At 34.5% G+C, this 21,377-nt stretch overlaps 1 protein-coding gene across 9 annotated transcripts in view; it reads right to left on the minus strand.

The window, feature by feature from the left end:
- VPS13A (vacuolar protein sorting 13 homolog A) overlaps positions 1-21,377 on the minus strand; it is a 108,825-nt gene that overhangs the window by 33,912 nt on the left and 53,536 nt on the right. For 6 of the 9 annotated variants that reach the window (XR_008233326.1, XR_008233327.1, XM_052775609.1 and 3 more), the window contains 17 exons: positions 21,188-21,357; positions 20,314-20,534; positions 18,865-19,097; positions 16,334-16,426; positions 15,472-15,828; positions 14,609-14,710; positions 13,116-13,274; positions 12,738-12,999; positions 11,688-11,848; positions 10,418-10,521; positions 8,840-9,137; positions 7,243-7,638; positions 6,316-6,420; positions 6,072-6,218; positions 3,027-3,065; positions 1,843-1,971; positions 995-1,128 (listed from right to left, as the gene is read on the minus strand). Coding sequence is in view for 7 of the 9 variants with exons in the window: in XM_052775609.1 (XP_052631569.1) it covers positions 995-1,128; positions 1,843-1,971; positions 3,027-3,065; positions 6,072-6,218; positions 6,316-6,420; positions 7,243-7,638; positions 8,840-9,137; positions 10,418-10,521; positions 11,688-11,848; positions 12,738-12,999; positions 13,116-13,274; positions 14,609-14,710; positions 15,472-15,828; positions 16,334-16,426; positions 18,865-19,097; positions 20,314-20,534; positions 21,188-21,357 (3,110 nt within the window). In the remaining 2 variants the exon portion in view is untranslated. The remainder of the gene's footprint in view (positions 1-994; positions 1,129-1,842; positions 1,972-3,026; positions 3,066-6,071; positions 6,219-6,315; positions 6,421-7,242; positions 7,639-8,839; positions 9,138-10,417; positions 10,522-11,687; positions 11,849-12,737; positions 13,000-13,115; positions 13,275-14,608; positions 14,711-15,471; positions 15,829-16,333; positions 16,427-18,864; positions 19,098-20,313; positions 20,535-21,187; positions 21,358-21,377) is intronic. The other 3 variants (XM_052775612.1, XM_052775615.1, XM_052775610.1) reach the window with 2 other exon arrangements.

A 21,377-nucleotide genomic window follows, 5' to 3' on the forward strand; every position in this document is an offset into this window, starting at 1 on the left:
CTATTCTAGTCTATTCTCCATAGTTCATTACAAAAGTTACATATATATTTATTAAATTTACAGTAGGGATGCCCAAAAGCCAGCTAAAAAGATCAAAATTACTAATCTTTACAGATGAAAACCAAAGCAAACAATTTAATATATTCTTCAAACAGGAACATATAGCTGCAAGCTTAATTTGACTAGCAGCTCTTCCACTTTTCAAGTAAAAATCTTTAAACAACACTGCTCTGACTGACAAAAAGGAAAACATGGTAGAGGCTGTTCGGTTTTTTAAAAGAAACAGGTTAAGAATGCTGTAGATATGCTTACACTTCTCAGCACTGCACAGTATCTGCATACAGTAGCACAGCATTATAAAGACATTCCATCTCGAGAACAGAACCAGTACCGCTGCATGCAGGTGCATAACCAAATTTTCACTGATTGCAGATAATTCATATTTGTTAAAATAATCTTAGTTTTGGTCTGGCTTGACAAAAATTTATGTAAATACCTATCCATTTTTCAGTCCATTCCCTCATCTCTCCTAACTTTTTAACCCATTCTTTCAGCTAAATCTCAACTAAATATGATAGGACAGTAAAAGTCTCAAATCTAATTACACTTACAATTAATTTGTTACTTATTCTGCACAGTCAGCACCTGCACAGTTTCAGAAAAGCCAAGCATATCCTTTTCCCCCACCAGGAATGTAAAGGAATGTAGAGGGCAAGGCCATAAAATTCATATAAAAAGAGACCAGAAACCTTCTTTAGCTCACAAAACAGCTTCTTTACTTGTAGAAACAGGCACCTAGCACTATATAACACTGCACTGGTAAAAATTCATTCTCTTTGATTTATAAAACAAGACATTTTGGGGTGCTCTGACAAAAATTAGACAGCCATGTCTTAAAAATAGGCTTCTTAAGAAATAGGCACGTTTACAATACGTGAAATAACAGTTCACGTGTCTCCATGCAGACATCCACACTAAAACTCTTCTTACATACCTTTGTCCATACTCAATAATTTCTTCTTTAGTATGGTTTATCAAGAGAAATGGAGCTGCACCATCATGGTAATTAGAAAAAGTAATCACTGTAGAATGTTCAGTCAGGTTAACATCCACTGTAATTCCTCCAAGCTATCAGATATTAAAATTATGAAGTAAATAACAATGGAATTAATTTCTAGTAAAGCAAATGTAGTTTACATATTTTGGAAAACTTCTACTCTCATCAGATAAAACCGCCAAATAGTCAACCAACCAACCTGTTTTAACATGTCTTTAAAATATTTCCCTGATCTAACTACTAGGTAACAGGCATTGCACTTAATAATCAAAACTATGGAGAAGTAAGTTCCGTACTGTCAAAATTTAGGCTGGTGGTAGAGGAATCTTCCTTGAACCAGTCATATGCATTAATGCCCTCCAAAACATTCTACTATTAAAAACACTCATATATTTTAAAACTACTACTAGATGAGACTATATGCAACATAGAAGTAAATTTAGAGGTGTCAAAGTTACTTTGAAAAGTAACAGTGTTATTTTAGAACTAATGTAAATACCTCTCAGCTTCAGCTAGACAACACTAGCAAAATAATCTCTGTTTCAACTTCTATAGACCTGCCTCCCAGAGAAGCGCTTAAAACAAAACACCTACTTACATCTGTGTGTACACACACAGGAAAGAGAGAGCACGAGAATGAGAATAATATACTTGCATATACATAATCTTTTCCCCCAGCTAAGGTTTTGCAATACTTGATTGTATGGGAAGACAGAAAGTTTTGAGAATTAAAATTAAACAGTTATTTATGTTGGTTTACCCAATTTCCGAAGGCAACCATTTACCTTGTTGTCTAAATGCAGTAGGAGACAGTTTTCTTGCTTATCAAAATTTATCTTCTTTGGGGGGAGGTCAGAGTTTTCAACTCTAACAAGCAGTTTGTTGGCATCATTTTCAGGCCAAAAAGGAATGCACTAGAAAAAAAAAATCAGATATTTTAAAGTAAGTGAGAAAACAAACTAGATGTTAAATGGCATTCATTTCAGCCCAAAGTTCATCTACTAAAATTCTACCCAAAAGCGTAATGAGTTGGATCAGAAACTCCATTAAAAAAACTAAAAGTGCTTACCTACCTGAACACAATAAAATGAAAGCAAGTCAGAAATAATTCAGACTACAGTGAAAAAACTGAGGAGTTAAGGAGCTAAAAGTGAAAACAGTAGGACTTCATATTCACATGAACAAGTAGATTTAAAATGGATAATGTATACGAAATCCAGAGTATAAAGCTGAGCGTGGCTACAACACTGAAATGGCCAAGTTGTTACAAAAAAAAAATTTTAAAAAGATCAATTGACATAACTGTTCTTCCATTAACAGACCTTTTGCCAGAGAAGTTGGCAAAAAATTACAGATCAATCTTATAGTGACAATGACAAAAAGGGCTATTAGCATAAATACACTCCCCATAGTAACTTGCGTATGCAGGACATCAGCATATTAGATGTTCTTTTGAAATACTTTATATATATCCATAAAAATACATATACACATACATATACACACACATATATACGTGGGTATAAAACATACATAAATAAAATACGCAGCATTAGGCAGCTAAATCAGAGAGCATGTTCTGCTATTCACATCCACAGTTGAAATCACAGCAATTCTGGGTTTAAAAATCCCATAGACAATCTCTCTTCAATAGTTTACACACCAAATGGGTAAGACAAGGAGGCAGGGAAGACAAAAGTTTTAATTGTAACTAATGAAAAGTTTCCAACTAATTAAAAGAGTCCTGCCACAGGAACAAGCTATTATTAACAATAACTCTCAACCAGCAAGAGCCAAAGTCTGTCTAGATAGACCAGTTTTCCTGTATTTCAAACTGTTCACCTGTAACATCCAAAACTTCAGAAGCATCATTCTCAAACATAGGTTAAGAAATGAGATGTTTATATTTAATTGCATCTGAATCCTAGAATTAAATCTTCAATGGTGAAAGACTAGTTCACCAACTTACCATGCCACTAAGTTCCCTTTCCCATTGTTTCTCACACCACAGGAAGCAGGAAGACAAAGGAAAAAAATATAGTTAAACAGAAAGATTGAAGGTGTTATCTACATCAACACGTATCCTACAGACAAAGAAAATTTAAATTGTGTTGTAAACTAGCATAAAACATAGCAAGTAAATCTCAACATGGAAATTAAGAGACCTCAAAGGAAATTCAAGGAGAATCAGTCAACAGTAAATGAAAGTTTAAAATCAAAACCAACATAAGTAAAAAGGATTGGCTAAACAAGAAGTTACAGAATCAACCACAGAGAAGTGAAAAATAAATTTTTGCAATAGTCTTTAGCCACAGAAAGTGTCACAGAATGATGCTGTTGCCAAATGTTTTGCCAAACACTTGCTAAGTGCTTCACTAGGTATTATATTTATACAACAATCTCCATTTCATAATAGCATCTTTAATTTATGTTTAGCAGTGGTCTCATGTACAGTCTTCAGCAATATTTTCTTTCTTTCTTTCTCTCTCTATGTTGGTCAACTGTCTTCTGCTCGAAGGACTGTCCTTGGCAAGCCATTTCATACTAATCATTGTCCAACAACTTCTATTACAACTTTTGAAGAATAACGGATTTTTCTAAAAATAGTAATTAAAGTTTCTGATAGATTGACTGCTTTCCAGACAGGAAACATGTCCAAGAGGAGATGGGTTCTACACAAGGATTGCTTTTGTCCCTTAGAAGACAACCTATCTGTCACTAAGAAAGAAGAGTGGATAAAAAAGAGAAAGCAGGAAGGACTCAACTTAAAATGACAAAAATAGAATGGGGGGAGAGGAGAGCAAGCTGAGATATGAATTAACATTTCAACAAGCTTGTTTTTTTGAAGATCAACCTAATGTAAAAGAGTAAAGTGAGAAGTACTCAAAATCACAGGCATTAATTAAAAAAAAAAAAAATCTAGGTTAGCTGGATAGTAGAGTTCTGCATCTCAAGAACAGGATCAGATGGGAACTTGTTCCTGGAAATCTGTCCTGGATGCCCAAAGATAGACCAATAGTGGCTGGACTCTACCTAGCTTTAGAAGAGGTAAGAAACATACTGGATTGAGCAACTGGGTTACAAATGAACAACCTTGGCAGACTTAACTATCACATCACAGATTTTGAGAGACTGCTTATCAAAAGGTAACATATCGACACAATGTGGAAAGGCAAGCAATTTTGGGAGTGAAGTTTGGAATAATTTAGGAGGGGATACAGATTCCTCCATTGATCTCTATTACTCCATTTGATAAACTGCCATATCTAATCTTTCAAAAAATATTAGGAGTGATCCTTTAAAATCTACAAAGTCCTCCTTTGATACTTGATAACAGAAAGGAGACTAAGATCAATTAATACAATTATGAAACACCTGAGAAACGATGACACTTGCGGGACAAGCTAGAAAATTCTGTAAGCATATCAGTAAAACAGCCAACACAGGAAAACCACAGATTATATATGTGGCAATGTGTTTGAACCTTCAAAACTATTACCTTTAAATAGTTTTTGCAGAAAATTTCAAAAGTTCCTGTAAAATAATTCAATTTATTCTAATAACAACTCTATATCAAATATAAACCACAAGACACCAAGAAGTAATAAAATCTGACTATATTTTCTCAGAGTAAAAAGTCAGATATGAAGTAGCCCATGCCACTACACATGAACCTTTGTCATTTCAGAGCTTTATCAACAAAGTAAATGAGGAATCATGCATGTAAGGAACCCAAAAACCATGCAGAGTCAAACAAAAGTTTGGTGCAGAGGAACATAAGAATATTAGGAAATAGAACAAATGTGTAGGCTTATGGCAAATAGCCTATTCTTGAGTAAAAGCAAAGAAACATTTTTGAAAACAATGATAAACATTATGGGAAGCTGAACTGACCTAAACGCTTAAAGATCTAAACATCATTGTATACACTTAACAAACATCACAATGGAACAATGACAAGAAGAAGCACGCAAAGTAGTATCAATTCCAGAAATTGAAACAATGATATTTAAATGGTATTTCTCTTCCATAATCATTAAAGATAAAATGCTCACTTAAGGTGCATGTGTGGGAGGTACCAAAAATGTAACAAAAAGATCTGGTTACAAATCTGATTTAAAATATTCTTTTAACTTTGGTATTTTAGTTTGCAAGCATTTTTGGTAACCATTTGGAGTATCTACAACGCTAAAGAAAAGCAAGAGGACCTCCAACTGCACTATTTGTTAGGCTAAACTCTGTCTGGTTTCGATATGCTCTTTTCAAGACTCATTGGAAGGGAAGGAAGGAGATTTCACTCTTCCCAGAAGGCAGTATGGATCACTTTCAGCTTTCACAGACATCCAACACTACCCCAAACAGACATTTCTTTTCCTACATGTCCTGAAGGAAGGCATGATGGCCTCAAAACACATACAAAATGTAATTGAGGGATACTGTAGTGCAAACAGCCAAGCTGCACACCCAATCTGCAACAGTCTGGACCTCTGCAGCATAGACAAAAGCCCAAAAGCCATTTCCACACCGCTTGCCCTGGGGGCCAGCGATCCCTCCCTAGAAATGATGCATTCATTAAGCACTAAAAAACAGCTGTGAGACTAGTCTCAGAAGAACAGTTTGGAGCTATCTGAACTGATCCACATGAGGGATATTCTTCCTATATGACAGTGGCGTGACATGTACCATCTCAGCCAAAACACTCTGTCAGACTCCACTGCAAAAACTGAACAGAAGTTTCAGCGCCACTGCAGAGAGAGATAATATAGTAACGTACAGGTCTATTTATGATGCAGGTAACAGAGAAAACATTCCAATTACAATGTAAACCAGCTTCACAATAAGTCCTAAAGCAACACTGAGAAAAGGTAACAGGACGCAAGCACAATATATTCAGACACTGTCACTGAACACTACGCGTGGCTCATATTTTCCATCAGTGAGTGTTCAAACCGTTTGGGGTTTTTTTTTTTCCCCTTAGAGAAATGACTCAGAACAGCTTCCTTTATAAGTTTACCTGTTGCAAAACAATAGGAATCCACTTCTCCTTGCCTTCTTCAGCTACTTCCAAAGTGTATTTGCTTCTATTTGAGATCATAAAAAATGGAGTGAAAGTTACAATTCTAGTAATATTAAAGCTGCTGTTGTTTATGGTGACACCGACCTGTGAATAGAAAGACATTGTTAGAAGTATGTTGTTCTTTTCTTACCTCATTTATATCTCCTGAAAGTAATGAATTTGAAAGATAATTTTAACTCACTTGATACTCCTTTTTATGACTCTTGCATTTCACAGAACCATGACTTCCAACTGTGTCCAGTGAAAATGGATCAGACAGTTCACTATCAGTTACCATAAGTTGCACCTGTGAAGAAGCACCCTAAATTAACTTTCAATTTACAGACACTGACAACATTTAAATCATATATAGAGTATGCATATATATAAATCCAAGTGCATACTGGAAATGCTGGTTTGTCTATTAAAAAGTCAAGACACAACAATTGCCAGTATCTTCTCACAAAGATATTTTCTACCACCCTTAGTTATAAGCTATGTGGAATAAGCATTATAAGTGTAAGATACTCCAGAGGAAGCAACCACACAAGGATCCTTTCCAAAACTTATCACAATTAACATCTCAAAGGCAAATCAACACAGTCTTGTGATCTCTCTCATATCATTCATCCATCAGTAATATTCAGCATTAAAAAACTCACATGGCAGACTCAAATGGTAAACTGCATCTTAACCTTAGCTTACTACAAGTTCAGATACAACCTACCAACCAGCACTGCAACCATTCATTTTTCAAGTAGCATCTATTTTTCAAGTACCACAGTTTACATTTTTTACAAAACTTCTAGGTCTTACTTAAAATAAAGACCTTTATTGATGCAGTTTAAATGGGATAAAGGAAATTCTTTCATTTAGGAAACATTTCTCAGTGAATTTTATTCCTCTCAAAGATCTCTTTCTTAAAAACACCTTTGATAATGTAAATTTCCCACCTCAAGCATATCTGACACTACACTTCTTTAAAATATTGTCTTTAGACAGAGATATTGTAGGTTGCATGCCCTTTTCAGAGCATAGTGTAGTGTAGGTAACTTTCTAAGTGTAAAAAATACTTTCATACAACAACACTGGGGAGTGTGGAGCTGTCAGGTTTTACAAGATATAATACCTTGTTATTCTGAAGGAAGTTTTTGGGCTGGAAAGAAAAAAGGAGCGGCCTTTTGTAATCCGGAGGATGCTTGCGGTGAATACCATCAGCTTTGTATTGCAACATTCGACCAGTTTTATTTACCATCCAGTACGGACTGTGAATTGCTATAACCATCTGCCCAGTTGTGTAGGTCACATGGACAGCAATATCCAGCTCAGTCTTATCCAACTCCGTGATGCAGTAAAACGTTGTGAAGCTGATATCGGGTAGATTGCTTTTTATATGGTACTCACTTTTCCAATTTTGATCAAGATAGTTAAGCAACTGTAAATCTAGTTTTGTTTGATCCAAGACTGCATTATGAATCTGGGCTGAACATCCTTCTTGTAGAGTGTCATACTTGTTCCCATTTCCCTTAAAAAAATCCAAACAGTGTACACTTGCATAAGTCACACTCAAAATTCATATCAACTTTTCTTTTCTAGCTAGCTGTGAAAATTAAGATACATACAAATTATTTTGGCATAATTTTTAAATGCTTATTATGCTATTTAATTATGTTACATTCTTAAACATCTACCTTAACACAACATTTTACAGAAAAACCCTTGTCATTGTCATCTTTATTTAACACCAAAAAAAAAAAATCTGTCACCAAATTCAAATACATAAACATGCTTAAGTGACAGATTTCCTCAACTCAGTATTTCTTTCACTAAGTTTAAACTTATAAGACACATGCAGAAAAAATCCTGTTCCTTCCATACATTTGGTAGAGGCCACGGTCTCTAGCTCTAGTAATTGTGCATTTGCAACAAAATTTTATCATTCAATTCTACTATTTGAGTCCAAATACTAAATACTAAGACCATCTGAAAAAAAAATGTTTCAGTGTCTCCCATCTATATTTCTATTATCTTATGTCTACATCAGTAAGCAGTGGGACACAACCGTAGTAGATCCACAGAATGAAACATTTAGTGTTGAGGAACTGATGTCCACACTGTACATGTTTTAGGTGTTTTACTTGAGACTGGCTCTCATCTGGCCCTGGAATGAATGACTATTAACAGTCAAAGTGCACCTAACTGTTTAATTTCATGTGAAAAGAATATAAAGTCTGGCACTAGGCTGCAATTCAAACCAAAACCTGGCAAAAAGGCAGGTCTGTGAGAAGTCACTAAAAGCATGCTACTGCTACAAGTCAGTGATCATGACAGCACATAAAATGCTACTGCAGGCTGACCCACTTATGTCACGTGAGGCAGTCATAATTCACAGGAAAAACTACACTGCAGTTAGGCTTAAGCTGCACTCGAGCAACAGCAAGTGACTCTCTCACAGGGCTAAACGTGCACAGTGTAGGTTTTACTTTGCATATATATCTAAAGTATGACTTATTACTAATGATTAATACCACCACTTTTCACATTCTGGTACTGTTTCATTTCTATACATACAGACTTGCCCTTACAAGATCTGTAAACTTGCTTCACAGATACTTTAACAGAAGTCTTTCTTCTAATATCCATTTATAAACATATTTCAACTAGCTGCTCAGCTTTCATACCATAGGTGGGAAACATCACAAATAATACAAACATTAAAGAATTACCTCTACGGAGTAAGCGATTTGATAAGGAAGCAGATTGCGGAGAAGAACAGAAGGCCATAAATGAACAACATATGGAAAATCCCATTGATCTTCTGCACATAATGAAGACGTCAACATGTCTTTTACAGGAACAATATTGATGATAAGTGAGTAGTTAGTTGACCTCACAGACTGGCATTTCCTTTGTAATAAACTGTCAACATTTTTCATAATTTCGTCAAATGTAATTCCTTCACACATATCATATTCTCCATCCACTCCATTTTCATTGGCTAGCGGTTGCAAACTTAGTATGGATCTGTAAATGAAAACTTTTTTTAAACACTCAGTATGAGTTTGATTTTTTCAATTATGAAAAAGTACTATGCAACACTAACATTCTAGGATTATTTGGATTTTGGAAGATTTCTGACAGTAATTCATTGCCTGCCTTTATCTTGCTTAAAGGGGGAAGCAAAAAGTGGTCTGGATCCCAAAAGTTAAGTGAATTATACCAGTTGGAGTTTTTTGTTCCATACCTCCACATACTTCCCTTGCAAAGAAGTGACTGTTGGAGATTCTTATGAAGAGGCTACTGAATTCCCTTAAAAGTGCTGCTATATTCCTGTTCCAAGCAAAAGGTCTGGATAAACAATTCACTCTTATGACAGATCTGCAGAAAGTGCCCTTCTTTCCAGTCCCATAAAGCATCAAGTTTATGCATTTACACACACGGCTTTTGTAAGGCAACTGCTTTAATCCAATCAGCTGCTCCTTCACTGAAGATTTTTGTTAGTAAACATTTCCTGCTTAGTGGAACTCACCCATGTATCTGTGCAATGAATCAGTATGTCACTAAACTTCATTAAATAAAATACAGATAGTTAGAAACATAATGAACTTACATTATCTACAGTAAAGTGTAACTTATTTAACGAAAAGATACACAGCTGTCATCTTAAAAAAAAAAAAGGGGGAGAGTTTTCAGGGGAAAACAGAAGGAAAAAGTCTGTCATCATAAAGAATAATCAAAGCAAACTTATCTGTCTAAAAGTTGGGGACAGTTCAGCTAAACTGTGTGTACAAACTCATTGCAGTTTTAAGTGGGTGAAAGCTGGTGGGTAAGCACCTTGGCTTGAAGGTGCTAATAGCATAGCTATGCTGGAAGACAAGTCTTTATAAGGTTTGCAAGTCTTTTTCTACATCTGAGAGAGAGTTTAAGTGTATTAGTTTCAATTTTTTACTTCAGAAACACAAAACATCAAAAGCCCTTTTTAAGAAAAAAAGTCTGTACTGTGCAGATAACAATCACTGTGTTCCAGAAGTAGCCAGGCTTGGATCCTTAAAGTAACTTAGCTAATTTAAGTTGTTCAGTAAAATGGATTTCAAAAGACTTCCAATTCAAGAATCAAATAGTATTCTGTTTAACTCAGACTAGACACTCTGATAAGATCCTACCCAGCAATGATAGCACAGTATTAATTGCAGTATGAGGTAGCAGAGAGAACAATTAAATTTTTTTTCTGCATAATTGTATGGATACAATAATCAACAATGTATAAACATATTCCATGATAAAAGAATAATGCAATGAAGTACCTGTAAGAGGACAATGGTATGTTGAATTCATTTTCTGGTGAAGCAGTCCCTAAACATCTTCCTTCCTCAAAAATATTTAATGGGATTGAAAAATGGTTCCTTATCTATGTGAAATAAAAATCCAGCAACATACATTAGGAAAAAATGGAAAGATAAAGTGTTTTGAGCCTAACAGAGCACAGAGTGAGAACTCTCTCATTGTTCATCTTACCCATTTACCATTCAAGGTCAGGTATTTCAAAAGAACTGTCTCTAACACCAGCAAATCTCCTTAAATGATTTGGTTGTGCAGATTAATGTTATATTTTAATTATGAAATTAATACATTAGTTGTAAAATTCTTTTCAAGGAGAAACATAAATCTCTGTAAAACCAAAGACAAGTAAATCTGAACTATATAATAACTTTCCAAAGAACTTTCTCCTAAAAATATAGCACATACAAGGCTGCGTGGGTCAAAATCCATATGGCAAAAAACACAAGGGAAGTCAAATACTTATTTAAGGTTAAACCATCAATACCCATTATAATTTGGGTCGTGTATAGTTCTCTTGTTCTTTGCAAACATTATTTTATTTATTTCAGGGGTTAATTTAATGGCATTATTAGCTCTGGGGAAAAAAAAAATTAGTTTAGGGAAGAATAAAACAGTAAATCTGGTTATTAGCCAAGTCGTAAACCACTCTGGGCAAAAGCAGCAAGTGAAATGTAACAGGGACATTATCACTATTGAACACTAATATCTGGACCATCCCTGTACTTGTAAACCATATAATGTCTATCAGAAATACTATTCAATCAAAAAAGATATATGCTCAAAGGGGTCACTCTTCAGCTGACCTGGTACTAAATTTGAAATTCATGTATTAATGGTACAGGATGAAAAAAAGAAATAATCCGATAGATGGATAACTTTGCGGAACCAAGGTAAGGTTAAGAGAGGTTTGATCAATTCACACAAAGCACTTAGTTCAACAAGACTGAAATTAGAGCTAGCATTAGAAAACAGTACTGATGAATGACCCTGATCTAAAATCTGGTCCATTTCTATCTCCACCCCACCTGCTGTCTTTGCCACTTTGAAAAATCTTTTTATTCTTGAAAATCTCTTTTAAACTACCTTATAATAAACAACAGCAAAGTTACATGAATTGTTCAGATAATTTTTTAAAATATGTTTTTTTAAAATGTTTATTTAAAGACTATAGGATCATTTTCATTCATTAAAAAATTAAAGTAATAATAAAATTATAACGTATGGAAATATAACCTGAATAGGAGAACGTATAGTTATCATCTTGCTCCCTTCAACAGTATCAATCTGGCAGACAATGGACCTTTCAACACCTGATTCCTCGTGTCTCACTCTGTAAATACATCGACCCACTTTTGTCAATGGAATCTTTTCCACAGTAGAATGATTATGTGGACCTAGAATTTACAAGATGAGAAAAGACTCAAAAGGAGCATAAAAATATTATTTGAAAGACAGAAATATGCATTCAATAGAATTTCCTGTATCATTCAATCTATTAAAAAAAAAAATTAAAGCAGATGAAAAAGTACAATCACCACTTTTAACATGCCAATCTTGCACTGTTACTAAAGAAACAGCAAAGATTCTTTTATCACCACAGGAAAAAGAGTGAGTCCATCACTCAAATAATTAAATGGGGTTTGCAACTGCAAATAAAGAGAAATGTTTACAAGATGTAATGGCTTATTAACAAGGTACAGCTCACAAATATTGTGAAAACAATTCAACTAATAAATCATATGGTCAAGACCGTTTTGAAAAACTGTCAATTGTTGCAATAAATCAACTTAAATTGTTAACACATACTCCATTAGAAAAGAGCTAAATTTTACTTTTAGCTTTAACTGTGCTTTACTTTAAAGGGGAATGTTTTTAAGAGAAGATTGTTTTAAATAATTTAGAATAACTTCTTTTATGAACACACATACATACAGGCCTCAATTCTACAAGAAAAAAATTATTTTGGGAGGCTTAATTCTGCATTAACATGTGAATACAAACAAAAATATTTGATTGCAGTAAAATTATGAAATAAAAATTAGTTACCCAAATAATATATCATATTAGAAAATTCATGCTACAAAAATTAACAAGCATGATACATGTAACTTGCAGCTGCAAAGAAGAAAGCAGGATTTCAAATACTGCCACGCATCTCGAATCCAAAGAAACACTCCTTTCATGTTATGTAGTCCTCCAACACTTACTGACCTGTACAAGGTGCAGTATTATGCATCATGTAGTATTTACAAAAACAGAAGACATATGAATTTTGGAACTTACAGATCTGAATGTAAAACCTCTTGCTACTCAGAGTTGTCATTGCTGTGAACTGGTCACTCTCATTTTTTGTTCTGACAAATTCCATATTTAAATTCTCTCCATCTCTTAAATGAAATATTTTTGCTCCACATTCAACATTAAGGACACTAAAGGAATCACTAGGCGAGACAGTGATGGGAAGTCCTAAAGAATTTATTATTACAAATGGTGCTCGGTCTTTTTTGAAGATGTCTGAAGTTTGACTAGCAGCTTCAGCAAATGCCTAGAAAGCAAAGTATAGATACAAAACACATGTACTGAATAAGACTTCATCAAGACTATCTGTGCAAACATTCATTTAATAATTCTGACACTGCATAGTTAAGTAATCTTTCTTACCGTGCCCAAGTTACTCAGCATTTGTAGCCCACATTTGGATAGTGTAATGTTCAGCTGGTCTTTTGAGGAAATGTTTATTACTGTTTTATATTCTGGAACTTTGTAGTTTTCTTCTTCTGCATCTGATTCAACCAACGCTTTTTTAGCCTTCTTCTTCATCTGAAAGGAGATTTTTCAAGAAGTCTTATCTGACCACTCCTTCTGTAGAAGCAAGTTTCACCTAAAGAGTCTTTTTCTCTCCCTTTCCTGCTTCTACATCCTGCCATGGTTTTTCTTTTTTTGTTCATGTTTTTATTCTCAAATAAATACAAAAGAGGGAGAGAATAATGAAGGCAAGAGGCAAAAGATATTTTTCAGAATTTAATGAAATTCTAGTAACAGTAGCTAAATTTATGATTATTCAAAAATAAAGAACATACCCAGTAAATGCTGTGTGAAACCATTCATCTTAACGTATCTAATAACACTGTGTAATAACTATTATACATAATTGATTTCCTGTTCTTAAAACAGTAACTCCAAATTTAGTCTTTATAAGTTTCCAAACCAAATACTTATTTTGTATGTTTTCATTTGTTTGAAGGAAAGAAATAAAAATCACATGGATTACATTTTCCTGGCCTTCAACATTTCTGGAAATTATGTATTTCCAAATGTTATATGTCAAATCTGGGCAAGAAGATATGAGGTTTGACTCTCTATCTTCTACCTTCCTCCTGCATTAGGTCTCATATCCTTCTGGAAAATTCTTAGGAATATTTTTAGTAGCAATTTCTTAATTGCAATGTCAAAGTCCATAATCTTTACCCTTCTGAGGCCATTACTGTAGAAAGTTGTTTAATCTAATTGAACAACAGTTCTAGGAAAAGGGTGGTTCATGCATTCTGAGCAACCTCTCAGGCTAAAAATACTTGAAAAGTTTTGAAAAAAAAAATCAGAAAACAATGTAATAAAACAGTTAAGACATAAGGAGAGAAAAAAGAACTATCGCCCTTCCTTAGATAAATGCTTATCTACTTTCAGACCAGAATCTAGACTATTTCCTTAAGAAAGATGGAACCGGAGTGGTAAGAGCACTATTCCCACAGTGCACTTTGTGCTGGTCATTAACAGGTATCAGTTCTTCCAGTACATTTCTACTAGATACTACTGTGGAACAGTTAAGTGGTCTTCTATCTTTCCAAAGTCACTGAATGCATCATTAGCATATGACCTAACTTTAGAGAAACTGATATAAAGTCATTATGATTATCTAGTGCAACTCGAATCAAATCTTCTTGCCACCTGAAAGCCAATATTACTTAACAGATCTGTGAGTCTGGATCTTCACTTGTGCAAGAGCTGGTTTCATTCGCTAAGTGGGGAAAAAAGTCTCAGTAACAAACAAGAAGGAACAAAATTGTTAGAGTAGTCTCAGCAATGAAAGGTGCAGAGCCTTTGTTTCTTCTAGCATATTGAAATGAAAGATCTGAGTTTAGCTTTGGAAAATATACCTTGATTTCAAGAATCCACGGTTTAAAAAAATCAGTCTTCTCAACTTCTAGTGGTTCAAGCAAAGGTTCCCACACCCCAAACATCTCGTTAAAATAGTGTACCTATCAAAATGGAGAAGTCAATTAGGAAATTACATACAACTGTTAAATCAATGAAAGCTCTATACTTAAAATTCAATTTACAATTATATTAATTACTTTGGTAACATAAAAGTTTTGTAATCAGATTGAGCTTTCAGCTCCCACCATAAGATGAAGCAAATGCACTAGAGAAATAAATGAGGCAGCTAAGTCTCTACCGCAAAGATGCACTTCCAAGTAAGTGGTATAAGGTGTGTATAAGGTGTGTCACTTAAAATAAAATTTTGGATTAAACTGTAGGCACTGGAAGTTTAAAGCACTATAAATAAGGAAAAATCTATCTACAGCAACCACTGAATTTTAAGTCACTGATTTCCAAATATGAGCCAGTTTGGATGTTTTATGTACAATACTGGTACAACATAGTATTTTATAGAAATGACACATGACTATATTATTCTACTGTAATCTTAGATTAAGATTGTCAAAGAGTTTTAGCCAGTTGCTACTCCAAAATTTAATATTGATGCAACAGGCCTTTGTGAACTTGTATAGAGTATAAATGTGAGTTTGTATAACACCAATTACTGCTGCTAATACATTACATCTAATGCATTAGATTTTCATTTGAACTACCATAACACCTCATTCCTGTCCTGCTCCCATAACGTGTATCTGCAGGAGTTTAGTCATCAAATATATGGACTGTTTTTCTTTTATTGTCTAGCATAACAGGTTTAATATCTTAAGAAAACTTTTCTTTCTTATGTAGGATTCCTCACCTCTAGCTCAAGACGAGAACGTAGGTTGATTAAAGTAGTCCAGTTTTTGACTTCTCCAAGAAATGAGGACTTGGCTAAAAGCATTGGTACAGTTCGGTGCCCAACCCCAGCTTCAAGTGTTAGAAAAACTGAGTCTATATTAATTTTCAATGACTCTCCTGTGGGAATCAGTTCAGCGGTTGGATTTGTATCTTCATTTTCATTTGCCTCTTCAAGAAACCACATTTTTAGATTTTTTATATCTTTCTTATTCCACAAGTCTGGAGGAATTTGACTAATCTCTTCTTCTGTTGTTTCTGCAGTTTGATAAAGGGCCGATGTAATAGTAATTACTGTGTTTATGATTATTGGTGAAACCTACAAATAGGAAGTTGGAATAATTGGAAAAGAGAAGGTAGTACAGGAAATAGTCAGCTACTTTCAGACACAAAATTATAATGAAAACGTTACAGTAACAAAACACCTCTGTACTCTACAGGACTCTTAGTTTGAAAACTCATTCCTTTGCACAAGCTACAGTTCAACCTCCTCAGAGTTTCAACTCCTGCCTTTCTTCCAGACAGGAGCTTTCTGAACTACATCACCCAATGCTCTATCTGAACACTTCAAAACTTATCTCTGCACACCAGGCCATTTTATAAAACACAGATTCCAAAACCAAAGCATTGTGACACAATTGTTAATTTTCAATTTTGTTTTCACGTGCTAAACAGGTAGGTGACCTGATGAAGAACAGAAAGAATTCCCCTCTTCAGTCATTCCTGATTTAATTTTTTTTTAAGTAACATATCCCGCAAGCAGTTTCAAAGCCTTCTGAGCAGGAAGTAGTAGAGAACTAAAAACACAATAAAAGTTTACCTACTTTTATTGTTAGAGATTTAATCGTTAGATCAGCTGTCTGTGGATTAGTACCTGACTGTTTCATTTCAAAGAAGAAGTCACAAGGCTGTAATACCTATACAAAAGAGTAAAAACACATGTTAAATACAGAAAAAAAAAATCTTTTAAAAATCATACACTTTTAAATACTACATATCAAAAGTACCAAAAGGAAAAGTTACCATTATATGGTTCTTCAAAATTAAGAGCAATCTGAACACAAATAATGTGTTCAAATGTAAAGAAAAAAAAAAAAAACCACGTCAGAAGCATCACCTCAGCCATTCTCAATCATTAAAGATTCAAATGTCAGCTACAGTAAAACGCATTACACTTCAGTAACCCCATTCTTTAGGTAAAGTCTGCAGATGTCTTCAAATACACTGCATCATCGTGCCTGTGACTTTTGAGGAGAATCAGACTTTTCAGTTAAGGGCAACACAGCTACAACAGTTACAGTTTTCCTGAACAAAAATACCACTGTTTGAATCACAATCACTCAGTTCCAGCTTTATTTTACAATCAGTCCTTGCATACTCCCACTTGCCAAGGCTTACCAAAAACAAATCTAAAGTACACTATAAACAAAATCAGTGCTATGTGATTAATAAAGCACTCGGATGTCGTTAGACTCTACTGAACCTGTTTTGACAGAAAAATTTGCTCTCCTGTCCCTACCTGAGTAGATAAGTCTTTCAAAAATGGTAGTTTCAGACCATATTGTTTTTGCAATCTTTCCCAACATCTCTGTCCATATCTGAATCAGATGCTGGGGGCATAGAAACACCCTGAGTCAGTTTTACAGTTTTTCCAAATGAGTTTGATCTAACAGATTTTTTTGTCTGTATTATTATTTCATTCTCTGCTGCTCGAATTTTTTTTTTTTCTTCTGTGTTACAGCCAGGAATGAAAAATAACATACTCTTCTTTAGACCAAGGTACACGTGAGAAATGTACAGAACTCGTGCTACTCTAAATCCAGAGGCTAGTTTCCCAGATATCTGGGGAAACCTATTCATCAGGCGGGTGAATTCATCCATCACTAGTGTCCCCAAAGTTTAGGCAATATAAAATCTTCACATCAATATCAGCCTTCAGAAATCTTGTAATCCTCATATAACCTCATATCATACATTTTCTTTCTTGATTAAAGGCGGCCAAGGAATGTCATCTGAACCTCTATTTCTCTGTTTCCCAGACTGAAATCATATTGTTTACAGAAAACCTGGGTTCAGAAATTTTCTTATGTACACATTTTCAAAAGGGGAAGTTATGCTGCTACCTGCAGAGAATGTCTTGGATTTTGACCTCTACTACTCTCTTGAGAACTTTCTGAATCTTTCAAAGAAGGTACTGTTTTAAGCATCAAAACTAAGGTCCTCCGAAGTTCTTTCCCTCTTCATAGCACAAGCATCCCATCAGATACAGGTCTTTTTCTCTGTTTCTACAGTCTGAGGTAAGAGATTCTGGCACAAGATATTCCTGTAAGAGGGAAAGCTTGGTGTGAAGCCTTCTAATTGCTTTCTACAAAGCTAGCCATATTTGTGCCACATTCGCCAGCTACGGAAATGGAAGTCAAGCAGCTTTGCGTTGTGGTGTGGCTATCACTACATCACTTTCTCAATGACTAGATTGTTAACTGATTAATGCAAAGACTTTGTCTACCCAAGGAGTAAACTGAGCTGCTATGAAAGTATCTGATAAGGAGATGAAGTGGAAGTCCCAGCCCTTTGTGCTTATACCTTTGGTCTTTTCTGTGTAGCTCCATAAAGTAAGCAAGCATAAACGCAGAGCTGAAAAGACTCATTTTTCAAAATTCATTTGTGGTCTGAGGACACAGATAACAGTTGGATATACTGTCAAATTGAATTTTTTCTCTGATACAACAATATCATTACAGAGTTAACTGAGGTATAGCCTGCTGTAGAAGCAGAAAAGTTATAAGAATCTCTGGAAGTCCATGCATTCCCACCTGCCCAGTAACTAGCAAGTCTAATTCTGTTGCCAAAATATAAACAGGCAGTTTTAATGTAATTGATTTATGGACCTTAACACAAAAGAAATTATGAACAGCATACCATAAGTAAACTATATCATATTACATACTTCCTATTCTGTCTGTGACCCTTTCTTATTCACTTACATAGCTATTTAATGCAAAGTTTCAGACTGAAAGTATTCCAAACTTACTACATTGCATTTGAAATAGTGTACACTCATAATATTCTATTTATTTGGCTTACATGGACTATTAGAGATTACTAACATTTTACTCCTCTGGGCTGTTAATATTAGCTTGTCATACAAAGCAAACCTCAAAGCCACAGATCAAGATGGCGTTTTTGGCATATCAGACAAAACAGAATAAAATGAACAAAATAAGTTAGCCCCAGAATTTTACTCCTATGTCTGTAATATACATTCTAATGGTGAAAGCTTCAGAAATAACTTGCATTCTAATAGTATAAGTTACACAGCACATTTTAAATACAAACTGGATGTTTGCAAACTCACCGTAGTAATGTTCCCTTTCCTTTTTTCTGGAAGAAATGGGCATGCTTTCATTTGTATCTCTTTAACAGCAGCTGTCATGCTATACCTTTCAGGGCTATTTTTAATGAAGACTTCACACTGTGTTGTAACCACCAATGCAGGAGCATCACTTCTTGTTAAATCAGCCACAAATGCAATCTCTGGATTTTTAACAACAATGTTGATCTCCATTGTAGATACAGGCTGCACAGGTGCTTCAAAAATGTAAATTAAATTAGATTAATTGTTCAAAGATTAAATTGTCATTATTTACATCTCTCTTATAACTTATAGAGAAGTTTTAAAGATTTAGCGATAAGATCTAGCATAACTGGTGTCAGAAAACCTGTAGATGCCTGCAACTGACTTATTTCTAGGCTTTTCACTGGAGATACAAAACCATTAAAGCTCTAATTACTTTCAGACACAACAAAAGATTCCACAAAGCTTCCTTGTCAAAATGAAAAGGATAACAGTATCACCACTGTTATTACCTCTGACACTAGCAAATGTATCAGCCTCACTAAATATCTACATCAGTCAGCTATGATAGGGTCTTACGGAAAATGCTGGACATTTTCTGCTCTCTGGAGCAGTAAAACATACATTTTTCCACAGGACAATAACGCAGCATTTACTAGTGCCTGATGTAACCATTTGCAGTAGCAATATACTTTCACGTAAGACTTCCTAAGTTGTTTAGATTTTTATCATCTACTAAATAATCACAGCAGGCCTAACTGAGGTGGACACAACTAAGATATTTAGGGTACAGGTAAACAAAAACAAAAGAAGGGACTTGCTTTGCAGATCTGATGCAAACTACCCAAGGCCTGGAAGCATAAATAGCCCATTTCCTGCTCTGATGCTCTAATGGACTAATTTCTGATATCAGGTATAGGGTCCTGCACTAGAAAGACCAAATTGGGCAGTCAAGCTAAAAACCTGTTTCCCAATGTAGGGAGAAATCCGCTTCAGTGGACAAGTGAAATGACAACATTTCTAGGCAGCAATATCTGGCAAGCTGAATTCATACTTAAGCATAATATAATGTGCTCCATCATTCTCAGGAAGAATGAAAATGATGATGGTGGTAATCATCATTATAAACTTCATTGAGATTGCAAAGATAGCCAAACAAACCTAGGGAGTGCCAGCTGTAATTGTCCTTTCCCATTTTATTTTAGACATACATTTTTAGGTAGTTCCTTTGTCCGGTAAGACAAAGCTTCATTTGGAAATAAAGACCAAGGGACATGAACCAATTTCCATGATGCAAATAAAGAAACATCAACAGTTAAAATAAGCTGTTCTATACACACAAACACAGGAAATAGCATGAAAGGAGTATTATAATTTTTAAGATAGTATTATAATGCCAAAATTAAACAGATATTTAAATACAAATTTTTAAATATTTCCAATATATACCTTGCTCCTTTAAAGGTAATGACTGTTTGAGATTTCTCTGTGCAGCAGCACTTTCTGCATTAGCCTTTAGGAATATATCTGCAACAGTAAGTAGAAACTCCATGCTTGCACAAAGGTATATCTCTTGAACAATCACATCAAGAACAGTGCCATCTCTCCCCTGCTTATAGCTTATATCCACCATAACTTTCTTTTCAAATCCATGTTTCATTTCCACCATCCTGAAAGACCATTAAGGCAGCATTTAATGAGACAATAAAAAACAGCCACAAATACTGAAAAATACTAATGATTTTCACTCCAGCTGCAATACATTAACAAGAGTGAATTTTAAAAGTACACCACAAATTTTAAAACACGACCAATAAAGACATTAACATGAACTGTATAAAACTTCAAAACTGGACTCCCACACATTGGCAACTAAAGGTCTTCATAATTTTAAAAAGACAAATCATCACAATTCCTTGTTTACGTATCAAAAGCGTTATACTTTACTGAAGTTTGTTAGTCTTCATGAAAAAAAAAAAAAAAACACCTTAGTCTTACTTAGCCAGCATTTTGTTAAAGCTGAAAGTTAAATTTGCTTCTATATGAATTTATTAATTTCATATTTAAAGTTTGTTTTATTTCATATTTAAAGTTTGTTTTATTTCATATTTAAAGTTTGTTTTATTTCATATTTAAAGTTTGTTTCTAGCATTTCTCTCAAACAACTTGTGGAACAAAAGGCAAGACTCACAAGTCTATAGTAACACGTACTTTACGAACCACCTACACCAAAACAATTGCAGTTTTAACAGAACACTAAAATGGGAACATTTGGAACTCTTTGTCAAACTCCAATAAACAGTAATTATGTCAAAATACAGACCTCGGTGTAGCCTTCTGGATTGACTGTCTTTTATCATCTAAGGTACAGTTTGCCAGCTTGACTGAAGCATTCATTGAACCATCTGATAACATTTTGACAGCAGCTGACATCAAAACTAACTTAAACTCTGCAAGCTTCAAAAGATCATCTCTCTGATCCAAATTTGTAACCTGTTTGAATCAAATGAAAA

Source organism: Harpia harpyja, chromosome Z (assembly GCF_026419915.1).
Source record: "Harpia harpyja isolate bHarHar1 chromosome Z, bHarHar1 primary haplotype, whole genome shotgun sequence".
In the NCBI taxonomy this organism is placed as follows: Eukaryota; Metazoa; Chordata; class Aves; order Accipitriformes; family Accipitridae; genus Harpia; species Harpia harpyja.